The 18,438-nt window shown below is 38.4% G+C and overlaps 1 protein-coding gene across 3 annotated transcripts in view; it reads right to left on the reverse strand.

Annotated features, from left to right (window-relative positions):
• The window catches only part of phactr2 (phosphatase and actin regulator 2), a 54,182-nt gene that overhangs the window by 33,540 nt on the left and 2,204 nt on the right, over positions 1 to 18,438 (reverse strand). For all 3 annotated transcript variants that reach the window (XR_006099820.1, XM_042432615.1, XM_042432616.1), the window contains exon 2: positions 17,485 to 17,639. Coding sequence is in view for 2 of the 3 variants with exons in the window: in XM_042432615.1 (XP_042288549.1) it covers positions 17,485 to 17,639 (155 nt within the window). In the remaining variant the exon portion in view is untranslated. The remainder of the gene's footprint in view (positions 1 to 17,484; positions 17,640 to 18,438) is intronic.

The raw sequence follows: 18,438 nt of genomic DNA on the forward strand, positions 1-18,438 counted from the left end.
TGTTTTTTTACAGTGCAGGATGTGATAGATTGATTAATCACTCATAGCTCTTAACGAGCAAAAGTATGTTTGTGTGTGTGCAGACCAGATTACAGTCTGTATATCACCAAGATCCACAAATAGACCCAGCTCCTTATTCCTTAAAACACTGAGATACAAGAGAGGAAGTTGGGATAATGGTTGTTAAAGGATGGGTTCAGGTCAGGTCTCCATATGATCACTGAAACATCCTCGCTGTACTCATTCCTCCTGTTAATACCAACCATTCCAAATGTGCTCTCAATGTAACCGATGGGGGAAATAATCCACAGCAAAAATATATTCTACTATATATAATATTAGGCCTCAGCCATCCAAATTTGTGTTGCTATCCCTCCACTGCAGCTCAACAGGGAAACACAAAGAGGGAATTTTGTACTAAAAAGAGATTTGAACTTTTGAAGACTTTTAAATGAGCCTTAGCCTATATAAGCTCCAGATAAACTTTTGAACACATTTTTGCAAAAAGTGAGGACTGTGAATTTTGTCCCCTATTACTTACATTCAACACACATTAGGCAGGGATCTTTTTAATGGTCATTGTGAACAGGAGGAATGATTACACCAAGCAAAACCTCTTCCAGTGTCAATATTGTGACCTGACTATTGTTTTAAGACAGACTGGAAAGACTGCAAATCTCTCCTTTAAGGCAAAGTGTAGGTTATGGTGTAATACTGAAACAATTCGACTCGATTAAAGCTGCAACTATTCATTATCGTCATTATTTCATGCAGATTATTTTATGGGTTAACTGATTAATCGATTGGTATATAACATTTCACTACAGGTGAAAAATGCCCATCACAATTCCCTATGATAGCCTATGATACCATCAAATTGCTTGTTTTGTTCTAACATCAATCCAAAACCCAAAGTTATTCTGTTTATTATCATTTAAAATAAATAAAAGCAGCTGATCCTCAACATTGAAGCTGGAATAAGGGAATGTTTAACATTTTAAAGTGAAACAGACTTCAACAATCGACGATTATGACACTTAATTTTTAATTTTCTTTTGATTGACTAATCAATTCATTGATTAATCCTTTTAGCTCTATGGTCAATACATTTTTTATTGAATTTGTGCTTATCTTTACCTTCTTCATATGTTATTCTTTTTGATGTGTCTTGTCTTTTATATTCTGTCTTTATGCCTTTCTATGTCTTGTTTGAAAATGAATGAGATGTCAGATCAGGCTAAGGAGTTTACAGACCCCAGCATGTCACAATATTTTTGGCTTACACTGTATAATGAATAAATGAGTGCAGAGTCTGGACAATGTCTGCGGCTCCAGGGAGAGGAGGGTCGCCCTGGTGGAGCAACTTCTACCCTGGAGGTGATTTATTTTTAAAAAGAGACGATGACACTAAACCCTGGTTCCAGTGAATGGGTCAAAAGGGAGCGAAGGCAGAAATCTGTCAAAGTTTGTCAGCATGGCCATTAAATCCTTTGATAGTAAATAATATTTATTTAATATTAGCCTCATGAGCTCACTCCACTTCTCAAACAAGCCAAACACCTTGGACTCTCAATATGGGAGTCAACTACAGTAGAGTGTAATGTGATTGTGTGTGTGTGTGTGTGTGTGTGTGTGTGTGTGTGTGTTTGTGTGTGTGTGTGTGTGTGTGTGTGTTTGTGCCTGCTGTCTGACCACTCAATTCTGCCAAGCTGGGTTCTGCAAGGTCTCATCTGACACTTTGTTGACAGTGATGACAGATAAAACTCTCTCTCTCTCTCTCTCTCTATCACACACACACACACACGCACACACACACACACACACGCACACACACACACACACACACACACACACACACACACACACACACACACACACAGACACGCAGATCTGGAGGTGAGATGATTTTCCATTAAGACCAAGACTGCCATCTAGTGTTTCCTACACAACTGAAATGACTTCTTTAGATTAAAGCACAGGTTCACCATTAATGTCTTAAAACAACAGTCAGGAGCCCAAATGAACACAAATGAAAGATGTTTTCCTCACTGTAATCATTCCTCCTGATCATACTGGCCATTAAAGGATCCCTTCATAAAGCACTTACAGTGTGATGATGGGGGCCAAAATCCACAAGCCTCCTTCTGTGCAAAAATGTATTTAAAAGTTTATCTGAAGTTAATATGAAGCCTCAGCTGTCCAGTTAGTCAAATCTAGTAGATATCTTTCAATGTTACAGTCTTTTTAGTGCCAAAGTTCCTCTTTTTGTTACTATACTTCCAACTCAGCTTGACAGGGAAACACAAAGAGGGAATTTGATGCTAAAAAGACTGTAAATGTGGCAGATATCCACTTGATATGACAAACAGACTGTTGAAGCCTCATATAAGCTTCAGATCAACTTTTAAATGCATTTCTGCACAAAATGACTGTGTGGACACACTGTAGATTTTGGCCCCCATCACTTACATTGAAAGCACATTTGAAGGGGATCTTTAAACAGCCAGTATGAACAGGAGGAATGATTACAGTGAGGAAAACCTCTTTCAGTGTTCATATGGGCACCTGACTGTTATTTTAAGACAGACTTGAAAAACTGTGAGCCCGTCCTTTATCTAGATCACTAAAAATATTTTGTCATTAAACTGTTCTTGTTCATTCGTATCCTAAAACCCTTGTCTCTGCTTCTTCATGCCACTGCCGTCCACCCCTCTTTTTAAAGAGTAAATGCATATAATTGCATAAGAGAGCACATTCTCGCTACAGATTGTTGCTGGGATAGGAAATATAAAGCCAGCAGTGCCCTCTAAATAAACTAATTTGGTATGTTCACAAAGGACAAAATGGGGCCATCAAAACAAAGCAGTGCATCTGGCTTCAACAGCAGCGTGTGCAGACTGAAATTGTTAAAATGTCTGAACGAGATCACCTGACTCTGGCTGCATTTTTATTTTCCATTTCGAGTGTGGCATATTTCGGTCTTCTCATCCCAGTGTGGTTCAACATGGTCATCTTGAGTATTCTGCATTTGGTTGTATTGTGTCATGCACATACAAGAGTCCAGCCCACGTGTACTTACAAGACATCAAATACAGCTGCAATGGTGAAACATTTGTCAAACATAGACAAGAACAAAACTTCTTATGTTACATTGCAAACAAAGAACTTTGTCTTCTGTACCGAGTGCTACACATAAAATCAGCAACACAAAAGGTTCCCTCCCTGAAACACAGCTTCATTTTCTTATAATTTAATTTCATTCATTCAGAAAAATCAGAAATTAAGGGCATTTTACTAACTAGTGTAGCCCTTAAATCATCATATAATGAGCAATAAAAGATAGAATGGACTTTGGTCTTCAGTCTCATCTAAATCACATAGCAATCAGAGTCTTTTCTCTTAATGGAGAACAGTAAACCTGCCTGTTTCTATAGCTAATGGTAATGTACCTGAACATAATTGTGCACACAGTGATCTTTGACATTTGGATAAATCCTGCTTCATTAAGGCTCCACACTGTAGTTCTTTTTCATCAGACAATATGTTCTTAATTTAATCAACAACCAATCTTTCTTTGTACATCAGCGAATATTACACTGTAATCTGTTTTGAAAGATAAAAAGAAAATTTATTATACGAAATAACTACATTTGACAGATGTTTGATAGGCTTTGCAAAGACTCAAAATCCTGTTTTGTTTGCCAACCTTAAACACATTCACACCTGCCAACTGCCAGGGGAACCGCCGTCTTACGGGACTGCCGTTAGTGAATAAGATTGGAGTGGATAATTGACACAGGAAGGAAGCCAGTGGAGAGGTGGGAGGATAGAGACAGGACAGGAAGATGGAAGTACTTAGAGAAGTTAACAGAGGAAAGTGACTGTGTTAGCATTGACGGGGAAGTAATGATATTAACTTGATGCATCAGCAACGCATGTTGAATTTGTTGGAGGCTACACATGTGCTAAAGAGACAATAAGGACAGTGGAGAGTATGGCTATGATGGCACAGAAGAAGACCTGAATTAAAGAGGTCTGCAGGTGTACTGGCCCAGTACTCCTCTGTCATGTGTATGTCCTGTAGATACTAAGTGTATTTCTTTATAGGACTAATTAACACAGATCCAAAGGGAGTAATTACAAGAGTGTCTTGATTGTCTCTTTTATTAGACACTTCACCACATCTCTGAAACTCCATGCTGCCAGTTTATTGCAGGCCTTTTTTAAAAAAAAATTACATCTCCAAGATCTTCACAGGTTGATTAGATTCAAAATTTTGGACCCTCTCCAAAATATGTCTGTGGAAAACCTACCTGAACCCGACGCGCATCACTTTTAAAAACAAAGAGAGCCAATTCACGAGGGACACAAAGAAAGTTACACCTGACCCAAACAGACTCAAACAGACAGTTTGGAGTTTGACATGCAGAGTAGAAAAGGCCTGGTCCAACATGGTGATGATAGAGATGTTTTAACCATTGATGTTTGAGTTGGATGATAAATGGGTTGGATGCACTATAGGTTCCATGTCAGCTTGTGTGTGTGTGTGTGTGTGTGTGTGTGTGGGACCTTATTTTATCATATATTTTTATTTATTTTATCATGTTTTATGTTCAAGTCTTTGTGTGTTCTGGCTGCAGCACAAATTTCCCCTTAGGGACAATAAAGTTTAAGCTGAGGTTGAAAAGAGTTTTTGTTTTTTTTCATTTGTCCCCAGGCACACAGTGCCTAAAAAAAGCACATTTTCCCCTGTGATGACTATGCTGCACCATGTGATCATGGATCCACTTGGGTATCACACATACTGGCACCCGAGAATCACAGCAATGACTAAAGATAATTTGGACATGACTTCCTTTTTTAAGCTCAAGCACAAAGGACCCTGATGATGTCATCAGGGTAATCTTTTAGTAAGCTCCAGAGTTGAAAAGGACATTATACAACCATTTTCACAGGCTTAGTAGTTCTCCCCATTACGAGTAAACTGATCGTCATGTATAAAATCTGTGGAGTTCATCTCCTTTTATTTTGTTCATGTTATTCAACATATCACTATTGTCTGTATTCAATTCTTGTATAATATTAATTTCAGTACAGTCCAGGTTTTCTTCTATTTGTTTCTTCAATTTAGAAAATGCATTTCAAGAATCCAACATTCAATAGTTACTTTCCATGCACTCAGTATCCCTTGTATTTACTGTATTCACTTTAATGATATTCACCTGATGACCAGAAATCTATGTGTATGTATGAAAGAGAAAGACACACAGGTAAAGAAAAGAAAAGTCAAAGATAAAGACAACACTGGTGGCACTTTTTGATTGTAGACTTATCTGTTCTTTGGGAAGTTCACAATGGTCACAATCTCACTATTGACCCGTTTGGCTACCGCTAGCTGAAAGCTCCCTCTGGATTTAGCTTAGATCAATCCCATGCTTTTAAATCTGTACAAGAATACACCATCCAAAGCGGAGATCTTTGGGAATATAGTCAAAGTCAAGAGGACACCTCTTCCAGTATGTTAAATTTGTACGTCAAGGTGACACTTTTCAGGAACCAGGTCATGTTTGTCCTGACACTAAATAACAGAGATCAACTGAGGGAGCCTGACCTTTTCATTGACTGGAACAGCAAAAGGAAAGACATGAGAGGTGGAGGAGGAGAAGGCCCAGAAGAAAGGAAGGGAGTCATCAAATATTAAGTAGTAGCCTCAGCAGAACAAGGGGGTAATAATTGTTTAAGTGCTACTTCTCAGAGCCTTTCTCCCCTCCCCTTGATTTATTTATTAAACTCAGTTTCTGCCAGGGTAGAGTCTCATAATATAGTCATAGCCAAAGTACAGGGAGTCCGTGTGTACGAGTGCTAAAAATGATTTTCTGCATTCATGACTGTTCAGTGATTGATTGTCCGGAAAATAAACGAGCACTTTGAGTATAAGCTATAACTTACGATGATGTACAGCTGCACACCTCTCTTGCATGCATAGATTCAAACTGGTTTAGGTGTATGAAGTTACACTCATATATTTTGCATGTCTGACCTTTTTGCAAGTGTAGGACTGGACTTCTTTTCATCAGGACCATGAATCAGACCACAAACTGTCATAACAGTCAAGTGTGACTCAGCGAGGAACGGGCTCTGTTATTCAAGCAAACCAGTCTCAGCTGAGAGGAGCTGAAATGGTCTCAGTACACAATCAGTGCAATCTCACCAGAACACTTGAACTTCATTTTGTGCAAGTAGTAGTTGTCCAAGTAGTTTGCATTATTGTATTAAATAAATGTTAAATTGCATTTGAGTGTTGAGATTGTTAATCAATTCTACTAAATTCTACTAAAGACCATTCAAGTATGCAGAGCATCAATGTATATGTGGGGGATTCCCTGTAATAGTCACATTTTTGCTATATTAAGTATGAATATTAAAGCCCCTAAAAACGTATTTTCTCAATCAGTTTCGTACTACAAGTGATGGTATCCTATATGAACAAACCCTTTTCTGCCAAAGTTAGAATAGTTTAGGTTATTTTAGGTTATTTCACGTGAGTGATTTCTGTTTTCTGTTCTCTCTCTGCTCTTCTCAGTGGTTTGAGCTGAGAGTATGAGGAGGCTTAACAGGAAAATGACAGTTGGTGGTTGTTTGGTCACTCCCAGTCAAAACACAACGACACAGTCCTGATGAAGCAGATTAACTGAGTGTTAAACTCTTTAAAGACTTTAACTCTAAGAGAAATGCTTAAAGATCCCCTCCAGACTTGTTTTAAGATGTATATAAAGTACTCTACTTTGAAAAATGATTTGTGTTTAATATGGTTTTTATATCGTTCATTACAAAAAAGTTGAACTGCTGTGAACACAAGATGTCTCCTACTTCATTGCAAAGTCAGTTCTCAGTGTATAGGCCCTGGAGGTTTCAAGTTTCCACAGCTCGCGAGTGTAGGATGTAACATGTGAACACTGGACCCCAGTTGGCTCCAAACTCGTTGTGATGTCACAATCAATGATTGTATGTACACGCCTTATACTTGGTTTTCGGTAAGCACAGAGGAACTTTCCCCTGGGAACAAGAAGAAAAATATTTTTAAGTGGAGTGGAGGGGGGCTTTAAAATTTGATTTTTCAGGGGCTTTAAAGTGAATTTTCATCCAAAACTAGCTCTGCTCTCACTAGGTCTGACTTTTTTCATGCTTTTTCAATGTAGCCGCCAGATATAAATCACTGACTGACATTTACAATTCACCTGCGTTGGCTTGAAATTGCTCTGAGAATAAATTGCAATGCTTGTGGCTAAAACTGTTTCTTAATATTGTGCGCTTAAGTTCCTGCAAATGCTTCCACTAAATACAGTGAAAGTAAGCCTGTATACAATACCTGAATCCAACCATTATCCAATAATTCCTCCTTTCATACATGACTTTGTTCTTTGTCCCCTTTGTCAAACCCTTATACTTCCCTAATAATGGGGTAGTGACCTTATAATATTAAGTGTACACTTGGTTTGCAGTGATACAGTAGTGGTTACTGTCATTTCTCTTCCTCTTCCCATCTGCCAGCCAGTTTTGTCTGAAACCTGATCTCCTGTTTGTTGTATTCTGCTTGGCACAACCCATAAGCCGCCATCATTGCTAAAATGTTGCCTGTATGAATCAATAGTTGACATCCTGCCAGACAGGCGGCCAGAGAGCTTGAGAGAAAGCGAGCTCGAGAGAGGCAGAGAGTGAGCGAGACAGACAGAGACAGAGAGAGAGAGAGAGAGAGAGAGAGAGAGAGAGAGAGAGAGAGAGAGGGATAGAAAAAGCTGGAGAAAAGATTGATATTGAAGTGTGGGGTCTTAATAACCACAGAATAAAGGCCACAGTTGCAGGAAAATGCAATAGAACAGAACATTACAGACACTATGTTTCATAAAGAAAACACAAGCCATGGCTGTGTGTGAGAAGTGATGGGAGGCTGTGAGTGCGCAGCGGAGAGTAAACAAACAGCAGCCAGCATTTATTTCCACCCCTTCATACTCAAACTATATAAGGCCATATCTGAACGGATTTACTGGAGAGTCGCTGTCAATTGCAAAAACAGCTGTCCTGAGCACGTCAGTCTTGTTTGCTCAATTGTGTCGTGTGGCTTTTAGTCAGGACATTATTACTCTTATGGAGACTCAACATGGTTTGTTTAAAAGCACATGGCCACTGATTGATGATGGCTGCTTTGGCCAACATCCAGCTATAGCTCTTACCGACACACTGAGGTCTGTTTTCTTGTGAGTGTGGCTCAAGAGGTCTGGGGTAGCACCGCATGCTGGCCTTAAGTTGTTCAATGAATCATTATATTAACATGAAGACATTTCTCTTTTAAAAAACATGTGAGTTTGAAGGAAAGATCAACCTGTCAAACGAGTAAATCCATCTGTCACACTGGAAGTATGTTGTTTTAGCAGGGCAAATCTCATGAAATGAATGATATATCTTATAAAGACTGTTGCAAACTTCAACCTGACACAGCATTTGAAGCATAAATAAAGTTAAGATTAACCTTATATAGCCTTTTTTATTTGTCCAGAGTGTATATAGTTCCAACTGCAATGCACAGTTTTAAATAACATCAAATGACCTTATGCAAATTTGCACATTCAGTCTTATCTTACATTGTTTCCTAAACACACATAGACACAAAATATGAGACATACGTCCAACAGAAGGCAGAGGTAATACACTTCATGCTCACTGCAGACAAACACACATCACATATGCATGGCTGAGCACTCACAGATGCTGCTTTGCCTTGCAAAACGCAGTTTCACCGATTCACAACAGCGACAATTTGTTGTGCACCCATTCAGTGCCCAGCCCATATCTCAACAAGGTCAACATGGACAAACACACACACACACGCAAAGGAGCATGGATAAAGGTGGAATTATTGCTGTAAAGCCTACCTGAGACAACAACTGAGAAAAAAATCAACCAGAGTAAAAACAATGTCTCTACTACCCAAAAATTCTGGCTTTTTAAAATTAATTAACACGTGAAAACAGGATTTTTTTTTCTATCAAACACTATGATATGATACCACAATGTTAGCAAACAGTAATTAAACTATATTAGATAACATGGGCCCGATATAGCCTGCCTGTCTCTTCTAGCTGACTGTGACACCAACCAATACACTGACGTATCATTGTCATTTAGTCTAATACACAAGATGGCCACCAGCCAAACCCACATGGAATTATTGGTCTGAATAAGAAGAGCTGCACTATACGTTCCCAGAACTGTTGACAATAACTGCCATTAGATGTGGCTTTGTCTCAGTCATAGAAGAAACTCTAATGCTATAATGCAACCTTGGGCAGACTTACAAAACCAATATCTGCTTTTAAAGTTAAGCACACAATCATCAATTCTTCATAAGCATTGCCAAAGAATCTTTTAATAAAAGTGTTACGAGCAAAACATACCAGAAGCCTGGTTAATGTAGTCTACCTTAATGTTACAGAGTGTTCTCCCTGCAGCATTAGCATCTTATAAATATTGCACGCAGCGTAGTTGTTTGTTCCTTGATATAATGCATGACAGTGTGTAGTCTCAGTCTCATTGATAAATGCTGCATACTTAATTTAGATCATGACACGAGGCTCCGGCTCTGTGTTTCTCAGACAGATACAGTGACAGCCACTCAGCCAAATGATCTGACAACAATGGTTCAGACGCTCACACAAATTAACTCAGTCAAAGGCATCGATACTGAGTCATGTGCACATTTAAATGGATTATGACTCCTACAGTATTTCCTTTGATCTGATTTATTTAACTGAGAGATCTGTACAGAGTCAACTTAAAATGAAACACTGACTCTGTAAGCAGTGAGGTTCATAACTCAGTCAAGATTAAGAGGCAATACGGGCTGAAAATTTACAGCTTCACCGGTTAACAGGTGACATCTAAAGCTACATATAAGGAATGTAAGACAGAGCAAGTGGTGGAAAGAATCTCTTCCTGAGTCTACCATGCCTTTCAGTTACATTATTATGCCTTTCAGTTCACTATTGTTCAGACACTGAACAATAGTGAAAGAAAAACACAGAAGAAGAAGAAGAAGAAGAAGAAGGAAGCACAGCAAATTATAACAGAGAGAAAACTCACCGTCATGTTCCATGACTTGACCCAGGGAATATTATCAGCAGTGTGAGTTGATCGTTGCCTCTTCCCGACACACCACCTCTCTGCCTCCCCCCACTCTCCCCCCTTCTCTTTCTCTCACTGTCTCCCTACTTCTCCCTTTCTCTCTCTCACTATCTACTTCCCTCATTCATTGCTTTGCCCTCCCTCCCTCTGTCTCGCTCTACTCTCTGCTACTCAGTCGCCCCTCCCTCCCTCCATCCTGCCTCCCCTCACTCCAATAAAGAGCATTAAAAGTTAATGTTTGTTTCCATCTCAGTTCCTCATTCTCCCTCTCAATCTTTGTCTCGTTCAGCGTTTATCTCCATCTCCCTGCCTGTCAAGTTTTTCCTCCGTCCTCTGGCTACAGAGTCTGGCTCCAGTCTCATTCTTTTTTTTTTTTTTACTCTCCCTCCTGTGTTGAGGTCCCACTGTGACGCAAGACATGAGGAGAGGAGAGGATGCAGATAAGGAGTTAGCGTTAAGGATGAAATGGGAAAAATGGGAGGGTGACGCATCATATAAGCAGAACATGCGTTGCGTGTTTAGTGTGTTTGCTTTTCCCTGTCACCTTTTTCTTAATCTAAATTTTTATTACAGTCGGTTATCTGCAGCATGTGTAAAGCACAGTACTGAAAAGGTAGACAGCAGACACACCGGTTGTATGAAAAGACAGAAGTCAAGATTCTGTCCATCTAATTAATTATTTAAATGTGATAGCTGTCTGTCTGCACAGGTGATCAGCATCACATGATACTAATTTTTAAGATCATTTAACTTTATTTTAATTTAATTTCAACAAGAACTCCAAATAATTATTATTTTTTCACTATTGAGTCATCTGTCAGTTATATTTTTCATTAATTGTTAAGTCTATATATATGTCTATATGTCTATATATATATATATAATGTCAGAAAAATGCCCAAGAACCCAAGGACATGTCTGAATTTCTTGTTCTGTCTGGATCCAAAACCAAAAAATATTGTATTTACAGTGATACAAAAACACACAAAAGCACCAAAATCCTCTCTGGAAACGGAGAATATTGCCATTTTTGCTTAAAAAATTATTTAAATATTGAATCAATCATCAAAATTTTTGGTATTTAATTGTTGTTGATCGACTATTCATTTCAGCTCTAACCTTAATTTATCCTTTTTCATACCAGAATAGAAATATATGAGTTTTACAAATAGTCTCAAATCAGACATGAAGACTCACAGTTAAAATTGAATTTTTACAATAATGCATCATTCATTTTCTTTTATTAAATGCAAACTGCTGAATGGAAAGCAGACTCGAAGACAGCGGCGCCACAGGGACTGCACATGATAGAAACAATGCAGATATTAAACCCACAGATCATAAACATAACAACAATAATGCTCACAATGCCAAATAAATCAATACACACAAACTCTGAGACAGATACACACCAAAGGAGAGGAAGAAAAATACAAACAGAGAGAAAAAAGAGCACTAAAAGAGGCAGGCAGATGGCTATTTCCTCTTTTTTTTTTGCTGTCACACACACACTTCAGGTCCCTCAAGTGTTGTGAAGAGCCACTCAACACAGTGAGTTTGTTGTAAGTTGTTGTCAGTAAGTTTGATGCTGGCTGGTGTCGTAGCTCGCTGTGTAGCACCAGGTAAATCACAATTGGTATTGCGTGTCCCCTTCAAAAAAACTCTACACACACACACACACACACACACACACACACACGCACACACACATTGCTTTATCTATGTATGTGTATCAAGCCCAGATTGTTGATTCTTAATTTCCTGTTCTTTATAAAACATAGTCTCTGCTGATAATAAAGTTACCACCTACATAAACCACATAAACGAAGCACGACATTATAAAACACACTGATGGACTGAAACTGAGAGGAGCGTGTGTGTGTGTGTGTGTGTGTGTGTGTGTGTGTGTGTGTGTGTGTGTGTGAGTGTGTGTGTAAGCCAATGTAAACTGGACTAAGAAGAGACATAATGACCATACGACCATTAGGTTATTGACCATATAAGAGCAGCTAGTATTAAGCCATATAGTATAGTGCTCTTTTCCTCTCTGGTCAATTTATTTTACTGCACTGTAGATGTTCTAGTTTTCCCCTTTTTTTCCTTTTTTTAAAAAACATTTCCTCTCTTTTCATGACGCTTCTCATCTTTTATCCCCTCCCTAACTGTCCTAATGTGTAAAAATCTTAAATCTTAAATCTAATCTTGATATTTTTTTCACTAATGTCTCTTTGGTCTATTGGCATTAACCCTTCAAAGTGTTTTTTAAATTTCCATTACGCGCACACGTTATGTACACACCATTAGAGGCTGTACAGCATCATGGTAACATCCTGTTAATTTGCTGTTGAGGCATTTTGACAGATTTTAATAGAGTTAAAGGCTTAGTTAGTAACTTAGACACTGAGTTACTGATAGACAGATGAAAGAGGAGATAAATGGAGAAAAGTGAGACTTTGACTTTTGATGCAGTCCGATGAAATGGCACACATCAGCCAAGAAGAAAAACAACTGGGTCATCGACTCCAGCAACACCCACCCACACAAAACAGCAAACAAAAGAAACAAGACAACTAAGTAGATGAAAAACATGAAGGCGTCGCTACCTCAAGAGGTCAATTGGTATTTGAAAATACAGTCTAACCCTCTTGTGTCACCGTAAATGTGAGAACAACGGGCAGAGACGATAACATTCAGCAGTGAGAGTGTGATTGTAACAGAAAGGAGGAAGAGAAAGTCAGTTTTCAAAAGATATTTAAATATATGTGCTCAGAAGGACTGAAGGGCGTCTAGACATAATGTTTGTGTATCAACAAGACAACACATAACACAGCTGTGTGTCATCAAGCATCAGCTTAATTATTGCATTACAACCACCTGTTGTTTGCCTACCTGTATAATCATGCAGTGTAGTGAATTTAAATAGCAGCAGAGTCTTTAATGAATGCCAAATGTTAATAATTATGTAAAACATGTGAGATAATTATTGAAGATGTGATTATCTAGCTGCCAGCAACGTAGCTCTAGGAAAGTCAGTCCATCACTTTAGTCCAGACTGAAATAACTCAACAACTATTAGACGGATCGCTGTGAAATTTAGTACAGATATTCAGTTTTCTTCTAGCGCCACCATGAGGTTCACATTTGTAGTTTTGAGTGAAATGTCTTGACAATGTTTGGATGAACTGTCATGAAATGGTGCCAACATTCATGCCCCCCTTCGGAGAAATTGTAAGTTAATAACTATGGTGATCCCTTAAAGTCCCCCTCCACTCAAAAATATGCTTATCTTCTTGTTCCTACAGTTGGAGATTCTGGGTTTTTTAATGAGGGAGCAGGAGGAGATGCCATTTTAATGATTTTAAAGTGATAATTATACTTTTTTAAAAATTTTAAAAAACCATATCAGACACACATTATTGTTCCCAGCAGAGTATTTCTATATGCCTTAAAAACATGTCTGGAGGTTCTTAATCTTACAACTATATACTATATACTCTTATAACTTTTCATCTAGTGTCATCATACTTTGGTTTATGACAAAATTCCTGCAAAACTAGTGACATCAGCCCGATCTGTACTTTGCATTTAGTGTTCATTAGCAAATGTTAGCATACTAACACGCTACACTAAGAGGGTGAACATGGTAAACATTATACCTGCTTAACATCAGCATGTTACAGTAGCAATATCATTGTGAGCATTTTAGCATGCTGACATTAGCATTAAGCTCACAGCTGTGCCTAAGTTCAGTCTGACAGAGCTGCTAGCATGGCTGTAGACTTGTTTTGATACACGGTGGAATCTGTGACTTTATTTTTCACTGAATGTACATTAATTTTAAGATTTCAAGAAGACTTTGACTTGTAGGTGACAAACTAAAGCTTATTCATTGCACATATTTCTTTATCTCCAGCTTTTACAAACTGAACAATCTGCAAAACATATGACAACATATTGTATGTAAACTTTACCTATGACAACTTTGATTCACGATATCGCTATGAAGCAACAGACGAAGGTGGTGATAATATGTGAACAGTTCAGACTACAACACACTCATAGATAGGGCCCCTTTAAATACGGAAGAAAACCTTAACCATAACCCTTGGGTATGTCCGTGACTGATACAGTAGCTATAACAGTAGCCAAGGATAGACAGTGTGTGGGCGGCGAAGGCAGAAGTGCAGCTCTCTGCATTACAGTACATTTTAACAAGTAGTTATTGCAGACTAAAAGGGTATGTAATCAATGTTATTTCGAGCAGAGTACCCGCAAGGAGCAGAGCATATCAGCAAGCTGACACTCCTCTCTTGTCCTGTTCTTTTCTTCAGCCTTTCCATCTGTCCTCTCCTCCTCCTTAATCATCCTGTCCTTGCATCCCTTTTCGCCTCCTCTATTTGCTGTTTTCATAATTTTCCCTTGTCCTCTTAAAACTGTCTCCTTTATTTACTACATTTTCACTCTCCTCTGTTTGTCCCTTTGTCTCAATATATCTCTTCTTGCTTCTTGAACGTCTTGTCTCTATTTTTCACCTCCTCTCCTTTTCACCATTTTCTGATAATTTATCTCTTCTCCTCCCCTTTCCTCCCCTCTCCTCTCCTCCCCTCTCTGCATCTTTTCTCTGCCTCTGTAATTACAAAAGTGATACAGCACCCATCTGGAGGACAGCAGGCTATTTGCAATGGACATCTCAGCCTACACATGATCCTAAATAGATTGTTTTATATATATACAAATGTATGTGTGTGAGCACACAAGTTCACGGGTGGACACACACATGTAACATGTATTTCCACATTGATAGTTATAGAAAATAGCAATTAAAATGTATACTTATTAACATGATAAATGTTCGGTGATGATTCAACATCATTTTTAGAATATTAACAATAATGCTCTTGTCTCTGATGTTTAAGAAGTTTCAGTATCTTGCAGTTGACTAAAACGAGCTTGTTTTTGCCAGCTGTGGACTTCAAATCAAGTATCTTCCGAGTTTTTTTTAGGAGAGGAAATATCCTTCTTTACACAATCTTGTCTCAAAATTGTTGACATTTCTGTGATATTTATTGTACCTTACCACACAGTTTGGCAAGAATAGGCTTCAAAACAGGCACTGCTTTTAAAATCAAGCGAAGCACTTGTATTTTATTAATAGCAGAAAGTGCGGATAACTGCTGACACATGTGGGCTTATTAGTTGCACTGGCTTTTCAAAAGATCAAAGTTCCATCTGTGAATTGTCCTTCATAACCCTAAAAAAAGGATGAAGAGGACATAAGGAATGACTAAATGAATGAAGTGGGGATGCATTGTTCTGAGAGTTCACTGTCACCTAAACTGACCTACTTTATAATTGTTTGTGCTTTCTGTTGAATTGCACATTATAAAGTCAGTGGGCCTCGGTTTCTTTTTAGTCTTGTGTTTTCTTCGGAGAAAAAGATTTCACTTTTGTAATATCACACACAGGGGTATTTTCTTTAAGCAAGAGAGGTTTCTCATCAGCAGAGTCAATACACCCCTTTAAGTTTACAAAAGAGTGCTGCAATTCATATGTTTTTCAGAGAGACATGTTGTTTGTGTCATTTAGATAATTAAAAATTGTATCTAAATTTCAGATACTGTACACTCAGACATGTATCATGAACCCAGTCCATATTTGAAACTACTCTGTAGGATGGATGTGAAAAAAGTAACGTAACCATATGTGTAAGGGGCCATTTTTATGCACATTGTTTTTCAGGAACCCTGTAAAAAAGATGGATTGGCTCCCTCTGTTGTTTAATTTACAAACTGTGCTGGTTGAGTAAAACCTGTGGTGAATTTTAGTGAATTTAGTTGGACCATGAAATGTAAAATACTACAAAATGTATGATTAAAAACTGACATAAAAAAAACAGATTGTGTGAGAATTGTATATGAACATTGATATACAGTATCTAACAATATTTGTAGAGTACATTTTCAGATAGAGACATAACTGAAGCCAACTTAACCGTTAAAACCATTAAGATTTTCAAAATCCGAGACATAAACAACTGTAGACATCTAATTTCCTAACTGCTCTACTCCATGATCATTTCCTGTAATTACAACTCTACTATAAACACAGAACACTTCCTGTGGCAACTTAAGACAAGCAAGATAACTGCGATTTATCATATGTATTAGTGTTTGTACCACTGTAATATTCAAAGAAATGACTCAGACTCATAGCCCTCGTGAAAAAGCAGTATATAAATACATATCATGCATGTAGTGCATTATATGTCAGAGTAGGCAGGTGGTGGGAACCGGACAGAGTGCACCCCTGCAGGCTGAGCTCGAGGCTTAAGTGTTGAAGATGGGTGATAGGAAGTGGTTCTAACCACCGATTCAATATATGAGCCTGTAAGACTGCAACAGCCAAATGCGTCAGGCAGCAAACTGTCACACTGACATTTAGATGAGATACTGAGGGTGCATTATCGGTTAACACTGTGGCTGATGTCTTACAATACTTGTGAAGAGTTTTCATCCTTTTCTCTTGGACTCCATGTTTTATTGTTTTACAATTTTGAATAAAAGTGGATGGAATCGGGCATTTTTGGCGCTGATCAATATAAAAATACAATGAGAACTATTATACACATGAATAGAGTACAAATATACAGTAAAACACTGAGTTTCTGCCAGAATATTGACCAACCAGCAGTTGGACGTACCACATGTAACTAGTGTATTAACCTTACAATCACTTGTCACACCTTAATTACACACAGGTGATTTCTATTCAAGTTATTATGTGACTTCTGAAAGCAACTGGGTGAAGTAGTAATGATAGGAGAAACTCTTTAAAAACAAATCATTATTGTGTTGTATGGTACTTTTATGGCCACTGTGAATACAAAATAGAGAAGAAAGTAAGGAAGAAACGTGTTGAGCTTTTCCTTATTTGAGGTGTTGGAGAGACAACCAGAGAGAAGAAGAGAGGGTGAAAGTTTTTTCTCTGTTCAGTGAAGTGTAGGAAGGCAGGAAGCAGCCGCTGCACTATTAGTCATTTGGAGATGCGGTCTACCAAGGAACGCTTAAATTAGCACTTGCAACACCAAAAGTAAAGAGAGCCTTAGTACTTTATGTTAGAGGTTGATGAAAAAAGAAGTTTTCTACTTACATCCTGAGCTCAATTATAACAAATGACTTAAATTAAATGAATGAACTACCAGCATATAGTCTAAAACATGTTTCCATTATGAGTGCTTTATGTTGGCCTACATATATATATATATATATATATATATATACAGATTTTGTGTGTGTTTTGCAGTACCTGAGCGGGCTCCCCGGAGCCTGAACAGCACTCTGGAGCGAAAGCCGGAGGTGTCACTATGAGAGCGGAGCCTGGGAAGAGGCCACAGCTGAGGAAAATACTTCATCTCCGGGTGTGTATCCTCGTCCTCTTCCATGGTCGCCTCTTCTGTCAGCCTGCAGGCGAGGGATGTCAGACAGATACACAGTACACTGACAAGAAGACCAGAAACCTCACATGAACAGTAGCAGCAACAGCAGCCAGCCCACTCCTCCTCCTCCCCCTCTTCTGCTCTACTTGCTCAAAGTTTTCTTTTACAGCAGGCAGACCGTGTGTGTTTGTCTGCGTGTCTGTGTGTCTGTGTGTGTGTGTGTGTGTGTGTGTGTGTGTGTGCGTGTGTGTGTTCCTGTGTTAGTTAACGCCCAACAGCCTCTGAAATTATAACGACTGCCTTTAAATGTGACCTGATTACTGAGAAAAGTATGGTGAAAGTTTTTGCTTGCCACATGCAAAACCAATGCTTCCCAACAAAGATAGAATTCACTATAAAATAAAATCAATAGCTACAGAATTATTTCGGTGTTTTGACACTAATTGGTGATTATACAAATGAACAAAACAAGGTGTGTTTGCTTGGAGGGAGAGTTCCTGAATTACCAAACGTTACGCAATGACTAATGTTAGTGTAACATCATGGGAAATAAGTCAGTCCTTAGTGGCTGCAGCTTTTAAACGCTAGATGTCGCTAAATCACCACTATGATGCTGTTATTTCCCTTCCCACAGCTAGACACACCTAGAGGTTATAAAAAATAAAGAGCTCCCACTATGATCTCTTTTTCTGGGAACCAGAAAGTGAAAATGTTTAGCGGTTAACTTTTAAAAGGTTTGCATGGAGCAAGTCACAATAAGAAGAAATTACTTTTGAAATGTTCAATCAGGCTAAAAAGCCTGATACAAACTAAATACTAGATTT

The sequence above is a fragment of the Thunnus maccoyii genome, chromosome 14, assembly GCF_910596095.1.
Source record: "Thunnus maccoyii chromosome 14, fThuMac1.1, whole genome shotgun sequence".
Lineage (NCBI taxonomy): Eukaryota > Metazoa > Chordata > Actinopteri > Scombriformes > Scombridae > Thunnus > Thunnus maccoyii.